Source organism: Solanum pennellii, chromosome 9 (genome assembly GCF_001406875.1).
Source record: "Solanum pennellii chromosome 9, SPENNV200".
Taxonomy (NCBI): Eukaryota; Viridiplantae; Streptophyta; class Magnoliopsida; order Solanales; family Solanaceae; genus Solanum; species Solanum pennellii.
In genome coordinates this window covers 3,780,681-3,790,475 of record NC_028645.1, presented here as the reverse complement: position 1 = coordinate 3,790,475, position 9,795 = coordinate 3,780,681, and the positions used below count along the sequence as shown (strand labels likewise).

Genomic DNA, 9,795 nt, shown 5'->3' with positions numbered 1-9,795 from the left:
GGGTTAAAGAATGCTAGATCTATGTTCTTATTTACTTTATCAAGATCTCTCGGTTTTATTTATTTAAGTACTTAAAGTTGGTAAAAAATTAAAAGATATCTGTTATTGTAGAAGTTACATCCAAGGTGGCTTGTTTAAATTTTTAACTGATGAAGCATCAGTTAGTATCTTAAGATGCCCCGTCAAATTAATTCTTGGTTTTGACTTCATATTTCTTCTAATGTGCAATTTCCTTTTCAATGTTTAGAGAGCTATGGTTCCCATCTGCTGTCTAAAGTCTAAACAAGTGAAAAGTTTCTTTTTGTAAAGAGTCTCTTTAAGTTCTCGATCTCATTTCCAGTTGGATATATTTTACACGTAATCTCAAGCTCGACCTGTAACTTGGCACATTGCCACCAGCCTATTCCTGAAAATACTGAAAAGTGTTCGACCAACCATTGGTGAATGGTTGAGATGAAGAATGCCTTGGCATGATGATCATGATTAGATTTTAGTAATTGTATCATTGTAGTTTCATCAATAACATGCAGCTCACATACATGATATTTTCTATTATTGATTCTTAATTTTTTTGCAGGACAATCAGTTTATCGACTTGGTCTACCAAAAGTTGCTTAAAGCACATTCATGATTCCGTGAGAAGTGTGGTCATGTTGTAGATCTTGATACCATGTAAAAGTAGTTTGTACATATTTGTTTCTTCTGCTGGGTATTTGGACTTTCCTTCTTTTCACCTCACGAGGAGATCGACTACACCTATGACTTGATGTAATATATGAAACTTGGACAATCCTCAACCAATCCTGATGAAAGTCTATGAACAATTGAATATCGACAATGGCAAACCTTTTAAACATTTCTGTAAATTCTATGCACAGTTCTGGTAAGAGTTTGGTGAACATCATGCCTTTGGTCTGTGGAATCATTGATGTTCACCAAGTTTGGTTTTTTTTTCAACTGTTAAGATGCATAGAAACGTGCAGAATGATTATGTTCTTTATTTGGTGCATGCTTGAACTATCTATAGGTGGCTTGACAGATATATTAACCTCCCAACAATATTTGTTTGTTCAGTGTAATCTCAAAAGTGGGGTTTAGGAACGTATATGTAGACCTTAAAACCCTATCTTTTGGGTACAGATTTAAGAACTTCATCAGGCAAAATCTTAAGCATATGATTTATTTCTGTTCAAGTGTTTATATTGGTTTGCAAGCAAATATTCCAGTTTTCAGCCAATATATTTAACATTGGCATGTAAAATGTGCTGTCAGTGTTGTTCAAATTTGTACATCAACCATCTACTAGTTTAATCTTTGTTTAGGTAAAATAAAATTCATTTTCATTAGATTCACCATCTGTTTTTTTGCAAGAAAATCTCGGCTTGTTTCACAAACTTTTTGTCTGCAAAATGTACACTTTTCACAATTTTGAGAATACACAAAAAGATAATGTAACAACAGCCTAAACTGAAAGCAGGAAGATAAACTTCATTGAGCATTCAAGGGTCGTTTCATAGCTGACTAAAGTTATGCAATAAAATAATACATAGATTTTCTCATACCAACTTGTACATGTATTGGTTATGCAGTTTTTAATATTGTCAACCAAACATCATATTAATTTAAGTAGTACGGAAACTAATACATGAATAACTTGTTCCGTATCCTGTATCCACCTACCAAATGAATTTACCTTCACATTAGTTTCTTTGAGCCATATGTGTTCTGAGTATCAGACCAACAACATACAACTTTGATAGAATTCAAGGCAGCTACCTAGAAACTTTGAACTTTTACCATTGATTTGACACAGCCAAGTTGATGTGGACATTCTGAAGTCAAAACATTATCATAATCCCATGATAATGATGAATGTAATTCAATCACATAAAGACAACAAAGATAAATCTTCAAAAAAATTACGAGATTTTTCCATCTTCCTGTTTTCTCCAGTCCATCTACTCCAACTATTGAGTGTTCATGCAGCAGAATATTTACCAGTTCGCATCTAGGAAGTCGTTTCCTTACCAAGCACTGAAATTAATAGATTGAAGCGAGATATAGCCAAGAAGTAGATCCTTCAGATGATGTTTACACAAGCCAAGTCGCCTTCTATGTAAACTGGGATGGATACAATTAGAAAATCCAGTCTTCCAACCAGGGAATCTTTGTCTTTCCATCACGTGAAGAGTGTATACGCGAGGAGCTGCAGCTGAACATCCTATAACAAAGCAATTGCAAGGACGCGACTGACTCACCATTCTTGCTAAAGAGAATAAACATATTCCACTGTATGTTATTCCATACATTAAGGCGTCATTATCAACAGCTTCGCAATTTGTTGCTTCACTGGTTATCTCAAGCTCCAGATCTTCAGTTGCAGGAATTCTGCGCAATTCAGAATCAAATTTCTTCTCTATCTCACTCTCATGGATCCTATATTTCATCGCCAGAGTTCTGATGCAAGACAACCTTACTTGATTGCAAATAATGAGCTTTACCTCATTAAAGTTGTCACACTCGGTGTACCATCTCTGCCACCGGCAGATTAAACCTGCATACCAGTCAACAATTTCATTGTCATCCCAAAAAACTAGCAGATGACATGGCCGGGAATAACCTTTGGAGTTTGTCAATCCATATCGAAAAAGCCGCTTCTTTATGATGCTGATTGGAGCTATGATCTGTGTCGTAAATGATGAACAGTTGGAGTTTGGCAACAGGGCAAGAGTCGAAGCTGTCTCAGAAGATATATATTCCTGAACACGCTTTTGGAACTCATAATACGAATCTCTCAGATCATGAGGGAGAGCTGGTTCAACTATATGCTTAGATAAGATAACATCCTCGTTCGTTTCACATTTAACCTTTTTATTTTGCATCCAAACTTTTAGTAAGACTTTGTACCAATGATCTGTTTCCATCCCATCTTTTCTAAAACACGAAATTTGGCTCAAAAGAGAACTACCATCAGAGAGATGCTTGATCTCTGATTCTTTTACCTTCTTCAACCCATGAGCCAGCCATTTCTTTCCAATTCTTGCTGTCCCAGTGTCCCAAGAGTGCTCTTTCTGCGAAGCAAATAATTCTATTTTTTCCTTCAATTTGTGAACGGCCTTTACAGCTGGACTCTCTTTCAGGCTTCTTTTAATCACACTACCCAGAAAGCGAATGCCAGTACGCCCATCACATGGAAAAACGTCTATTTCATTTTCAAATTCTAAATAAAGAGAATTCTTAAAGTAATTTTCAGTTTCAGACTTGATGGCAACAGCTACGTCTTTGGGACCAGAGATGGCAATAAGAATCTCATCCATGAAGCGGCAACAATGCACCCTAATTTCAGAGTAGCCCAAATCATGGCATTCTTGAGAACCATTACCAGATATCTGTCTCCTGAACCAACTGCGTAGCACAGAGTTGGGCGCACTTTCTTCAGCGCTTGATCCTTTATCAATAGCTTCATATCTCATTGACAACCTGTACATTTCGTGATCAAAGAGATCAAGATATATGTTCATTAAAATTGGAGACAATGCTCCTTCTTGTGGGAGACCATGTCCTTTTGGAAAGCCGCCAAATTCTAAATTCAGTACTCCACAGTCAAACATACTACGTATTATCGTATATAAGAAAGGATCATCTATCTTGTCTTCCATAATCGAAAAGAGTTTAGCTAAGATGTGATTGTCAAGCTTTCTGCAAATTGGCAAGGTGAACCACCACTTCGGATTCATTATCTCTTTGCAAATGTACTTAAGAGCAGATAAATGGCTCCTACCGCTACGACAACCATGCGATATCTTAGAAAAGTGAGGCCGGTAGACAACTTCTAAAACTATTCTGATTGCTTCCTCAACAACTTTGAGTTTAACGTTTGGAAAGACAAGGACTTCTTTCTTTGCTCCCTTAGTCGAGATCGAATATGTGTTAGCACTAACATCAAAACACCCACTAGATAGCTCTTCAGCCATGGCTTCAAAAGGTAAATCCTCACCATTAGATGCTAGATCAACATTAGAACTCAATCGAATACAATCATAAGCATCACAAAGTGTTTTTGGATTAGCAACCACATTCTTTATGAGGCTTTGAAACTTCCCATTTACATACTGTTCCTTAACTCTCTTTTTTATCCGTAGTTCAAGTAATCTTTTATTTTCCACACGATTCATAGGTTTAGACTCATCAAGATTATAGGACTCTTCCACCAAGTTCGCTAAGTTTTGTGCCAGTGATGCTCCATGTTTCACACCTCCCGAATTCTCAACCGACTTCTCAACCATAGGCACCAATCTCTTAGATACTTGGGATTTTTTCTCCTTTAAGTTCAAAGATTCCTGAACCAAACCGGCTAGGTCCTGAGCTAGTTTTAGTTTGCCAATGTTCTCATCACGAGTATGACATCCAACTTGACTAGCATTAGAATGAAGTGAATAACCAAGAAATCCTACAACAGGCCTCCCTGTCACATTTAACCAAGATTAAAAACAAATGAACTCTTATGACCTTAATTCTATAATACAAATGAAGAGGAGTACTTCATACATATAGGTGTTTTTGTATGGCTAGAAAAATATTTTTCAAAATGAATTATTTTTCTGGTATTTGGTATTTCTGCAAAAAGGGAGAAAATGCATTCCTTCACAAATGAGCAGACATCATTTCCTTTCCAAATATCCCAACTTTTACTCCATAAAAACCAAGAAAGTAGATACTTTTTCAAATCTTTAGTACCAAAAAATGTTACCAAAATACTTTTCCAAACATTTCCTCCAACCTTCCACCTTGTATGAATATCATAAAATGTTGAGCCAAGATTTTCATTTAAACGAGTTCAAAATCAACTAAAATGTGAACTAGTCAAGCGAGTTCGACATCTACCATATATACATAAAAAAAAAAAAAATTAACAATGTATAAACACTACTCCCTCTGACCCATTTTACGTGTCACTTTTTTATTTTGAAATTCAAACATGTCTATCATGACCATAACTTTTTCACATATCTTTTAATTAGTTTGTATTGTCAATTATTGTGACTTATATTAATTTTTAAGTAGTTTACAAATATAAAAATTTCATTTCAAGAAATTTGAAGACGCCCAAATTGCCAGTCCCCTCGAAAAACGAAAAGTGACACATAAATTGAAATATTTTTCCGCAGAAGGGAAATCCGCCAAACATCAACAACAACAACAACAAGCCCAATGAAATCTCATTAAGTAACATATATCACCTACTTCATTAATCATAACTAACCAAACAATAGAAAATAAAACAATTTTACACACTAAACATCAATTTCACCCATAGGATAAGCAACACTTATAAACCTTGGAGTAAAAGAAGATTATATGAATTACCAATAACAGACGAAGAATTGCGGCTGAGAAAGTGAAGATTTTGGAGAAGTGAAGTATATTTATGGACCATATTATACAGTCCGCACGGAGACTGAGAAACAAAAAGAAAGAGAAGGGAATAAGGGCTCGTTTGCACATAACTTTTCCTTTCCTTGTGTTTTTTTTTTCTTTTTTGCTTTGTTTTGGATATTTATTGTGTCAATTTTGTCATCAAATACTCTAAGGTAAAACTAGTTAATTTGATTTTATACTAAATTTGTGAAAGAAAAATTAAAAAAAAAGTATTCTCATTCCCAAATTATTGACAGTTTTAAAATATCTTCTTATTTGACTAAATGAACTTATATTACATCCGATCTTACAATATTGTTGAAATACATGACTAAATTCTCGTCAAGTTTTAGGGTACTTTCAACACTTCTCGCAAATTTTTTATTATACATGTCATACAAGAGTTTGAGACTACTTACAATGTCTTGCGGCAAATCGAGAGTGATCGGGGTATATCTAAGTTTAGTTAGTCAAGTAGAGGGGTGTTTTTAAGATTGACATTCGAGAATGAAATTAATAATTTGTGTGATTATAAATTATTTTATTAAGAATAAATTAAATTAAAACATCTCATTCTTTTTTTAAAATAACGTATAATCTATTTGAATTGACTTAATAATTTAAGTGTTTATAAGTTAAAATATCTTTTACGATGTTGTGATGTAATTAAAAAAAAAAGTGCTTAATAAAATAAAAATAATAATCTAAAAAGTTTAGAAATTACAAATGGGGCATCTCTGAGTTTTCTAGTTTGAATAATCAACTATGGGTTGGAAGTCATACTTTGTAGATATTTTGATTCTACAAAGTATCAATATAAAAGATTTCATTCAGTACTAATGAAACACTTTTATGATTTTAAATATTGATGTTGAAGTGATAAATTTGATATAAATGAAATATAAATTGATAAATATTTCATAAATATTTTTTTTACGTAACATGATATTCGTAATGAGAATATAAATTATTTTATTCATTACGAATATACAAATCACTTCACCTTCAACCAAAAACTAGTCATATAAGTAACTCGCTATTTTAATTCATCACAATGAAGAATCAATAGTTAAAAATACAATAAAAATATCAAAAAATATATATTCAAAATTTCGTCTCAATTATTCATCATTTTTATTATTTATCCAAACTATTAATCCCTTCTTACTAAAACACATCTCAATGTTGAGCTCATAAATATTTATACTTATTTAATGATAAGTTTTATATTCAACTTAATATTAAAGTGCATTTTAATATAAAGTAAACTACAATTAAGATATAAAATTCATTAAAGGATGAAACTGTGTATATATAAATGAGTATGAAAATCTGCTAATTTATATGTTACAATAATTTTACTCTATAATGAATGAGTCATATACAAAGTGAATTCAAATTAATTAAAATTTTATATAAACATCAATTATAGATTAAGAATTGTGTGAGACAAATTTAAATTAATCGAGTTTTAGTATAGATATAAAATACTTTGTGAGATAAAAAAACTTTATAGTAAATAGGAATGATATACTATAATGCACAAGTACCCCTCAACCTATGCTCGAAATCTCAGAGACACACTTATACTATACTAAAGTCCTATTACGCCCTTAACTTATTTTATTAATAATTTTCTATCACTTTCCGGCCTACGTGGCACTATCTTGTGAGTCCAACACCGATTGATTTTTTTTTCAAGCTAGTGCCACGTAGATCGTAAAAGGATAGAAAATTACTTAAAAAATAAGTTCAGAGGTAATAGAACCTTAGTATAGTATAAGTGTGTCTTTCGAATTTCAAACATAAATTTTGAGGGACCACTTATACATTTTCCTTAGTAAATAATGTAAAGTTATTTATTACTCTACTCGTGTTAAAATACAATACTCGTGTTAAAATACAATTAACCATCATTCTCATAATCTATCCAAACTGTTACTTTCTTTCCTGTTAAAATTCATCGTAATGTTGAGTTAATGAATTTTTATTTCTAATTGATTGTGTGTATAGTCTACTCAATATCAAAATATTTTAATATGAAGCGGGTAATAGTTAAAATGTCACCAAAATAATAATGAGTTAAATAGATAAATATAATAAAATAAGATCGTTAAAATATGAAACTCTATTATTTACATGTGATGCAGTTTAATTCTATAGAGTTTTTTTTTAACACCTTAAGATATCTCGCATCTATCAAAATCTCTGCACAGTCTTTGCCTTCGGGTGTGCACTATGTGGTAAGCACTTTATGCATACTGGGTAAATCTTTCACTGTGTAATCGCCTGCAAATCGCACCGGACAAGACGTATGTGACATACTCGACTCAAAAGGCACTGAGAAATATCCCGCATCATTTGTATGAATAACTACTCTCCAAACTAATAAGTCATTGCGAAGGACAATGAATTATCTGATACAAATTTGAATTAATTAAATTTTTATATAAATATTAATTATAAAATAAAAATTAAATAATATACGTAAAATATTAATCGAGCTACAACATAAATATGAAATACGAAACAAAGATGGGTACCCAAAAGAACACTATAATAAAATGTGAAGTTATGGAGACATATGAATTATGTGATGAATTGTCTCCCCACGTCTACGGATAAACCCTTTGTGTCACGTCTATTTACAAAAAAAAAAGCTTGCAGCTTCCATTTTTCATTTCTCTGATAAAAAAGTTAATCCTATTACATATCCCTTCTCGAACACTCAAAATCATCTTTTGAAGCTGATGTCGTTGAAGCTCCACCATCAGAATCTTCCTTCATCTAGGTGATTTTCATCCTCTATAATCTGCTTCAGTTTTATAGCTATTGATTGATTATCATCACGTTGAATCGTTAATTGATTCGAAAAGCTGTAACTGTAAATCATTTAAGTAGGATTTTTTGATTCGAAACCTAAATTAACCAAATAAGTTGCTCTGTACAGCTAGAAATTCTGATTGCTTTAATGCTGTTATGAACAAAATTCATCAAATTTACTGTAACATTTGGATGATGAGGAAAACTTACCATTTTTTGTACTGGTAAAACGTTTTGAGTCGTACCCAAGGGTGTAGTCTAGTGGTTTATGAAGTTGTGAGGTCTTAGGTTCAAATCCTAGCAGAGACAAAAAAACACCAAGTGATTCTTTCAATCTGTCATAGCCTTGGTGGATAAAGTTATCTGATATCTGTTGTTTCTGGTGGGAGGTGAAATGTATCTCGTGGAAATAGGTCGTGCGCGTAAGCTGGCCCGGACACCACGGTCATAAAAAAAATTATATCATTTTGGGTTAGTTGACATGAGAGGGGCTAGTTTTGTAAGGGTCGTTGTGTGTGTGTGAGTGACTATTATGGAAGGGTTTTGTTGTAAAGCAGGATTTTATTAGTTACTAAACTTATTTCTGAATTCTGCTGCATATATGTTTCTTATATCCGTTTAGCATGAGATTGAACAAACACACTCTCTCATTTAGTTGTAGGAAAACATGAATTTCTTACTTTGTCTACTCCAGTGGTGAGATATAATGAGCTTAGGAATAAACAGAATTGCTTGTTACAGTCTCGCTAATAAGTGCTACACTTAGGCTTTGGTTCAAGTTCAATAGCAAAGGTAGTACAACAACATACCTAGTGTGGTCCCACAAGTGGGATCTAGGGAGGGTGGGGTGTACGCAGACCTTATCTCTACCCATACTTCGTGGAGCAGAGAGGCTGTTTCCGAAGGATGCTGGGCTCAAGAAAATGAATCCTGACTGGTTGTACAAATGGGGGGTATGTGTTCGGCACATATTACGGGGTTGAATCCTGATTGGTGAACCGAGTTTGTTATTAAGTGGAGCACGGTAGAGGATGGATGTATTTTTGCCATTATCTGCTGAGTTTCGAAGTTGGCGAAGCAGATTTCTCAGTTATCTAGAAAAAGAAGGTAAATAAAGAGTCGACTAGTAAGCACCACCCAAACTTAGATCGTTCTTCACTTCACTCCCTAACCTTCCCATCTGCTATTCCTAATTTGGATCGTGGCTAGTGTTTACGAGCTACTTGTGGCACTTCCCTGCATTAGTGTTTCCGGAAATGATGATTTCGAATTTATGACATCTTGAATGACGGGTTTAATTCTGAAGTTCCACGATACAAATCATTATCAATCTGGAACAACATTCTTGAAAAGCTGGAGAAAAGTTGACGAATTGGAAATGACAATACCTCTCTCTTGGTGGTAGAGTCACTATTATCAACAATGCTCTTAGTGCATTGCCTACCTACAGTATGTTGCCACTGTCCTCAGTTTTGAAGTGTAACAAACAAGTTCACTCCTTTGTCCTTGTAAAATGGAATACAGTTATTAAAGACAAGAGAAGAGGGGGGGGGG

General features: G+C 33.5%; 3 protein-coding genes across 6 annotated transcripts in view; 2 read left to right on the top strand and 1 right to left on the bottom strand.

The window, feature by feature from the left end:
* LOC107029219 (mRNA-decapping enzyme-like protein) overlaps positions 1-1,040 on the top strand; it is a 9,392-nt gene extending 8,352 nt beyond the window's left edge. For both annotated transcript variants that reach the window (XM_015230583.2, XM_015230584.2), the window contains exon 8: positions 578-1,040. In XM_015230583.2, the coding sequence (XP_015086069.1) occupies positions 578-631 (54 nt within the window). In that variant the 3' untranslated portion in view covers positions 632-1,040. The remainder of the gene's footprint in view (positions 1-577) is intronic.
* A 451-nt stretch (positions 1,041-1,491) lies between these two features.
* On the bottom strand, positions 1,492-5,534 carry LOC107029396 (nuclear intron maturase 4, mitochondrial). The gene is made up of 2 exons (XM_015230799.2): positions 5,368-5,534; positions 1,492-4,465 (listed from the first exon to the last, which is right to left on the bottom strand). The coding sequence occupies exons 1-2, from the start codon at positions 5,435-5,437 to the stop codon at positions 2,025-2,027; spliced, it is 2,511 nt and encodes an 836-aa protein (XP_015086285.1). The 5' UTR covers positions 5,438-5,534; the 3' UTR covers positions 1,492-2,024.
* A 2,471-nt stretch (positions 5,535-8,005) lies between these two features.
* Positions 8,006-9,795, top strand: part of LOC107031024 — a 20,420-nt gene continuing 18,630 nt past the window's right edge. The window contains exon 1 of one of the 3 annotated variants that reach the window (XR_003574429.1): positions 8,006-8,209. Coding sequence is in view for 2 of the 3 variants with exons in the window: in XM_027911765.1 (XP_027767566.1) it covers positions 8,169-8,209 (41 nt within the window). In the remaining variant the exon portion in view is untranslated. The remainder of the gene's footprint in view (positions 8,210-9,795) is intronic. The other 2 variants (XM_027911765.1, XM_015232216.2) reach the window with 2 other exon arrangements.

What these genes read in the sequence shown, in the direction of transcription:
- LOC107029396 (XM_015230799.2), bottom strand. Translation starts at nt 5,437, where the DNA reads ATGGTCCATAAATATACTTCACTTCTCCAAAATCTTCACTTTCTCAGC. An exon ending in CAATTCTTCGTCTGTTATTG is followed by an intron (nt 4,466 to 5,367) that starts GTAATTCATATA and finishes TAAATGTGACAG; the next exon opens with GGAGGCCTGTTGTAGGATTT.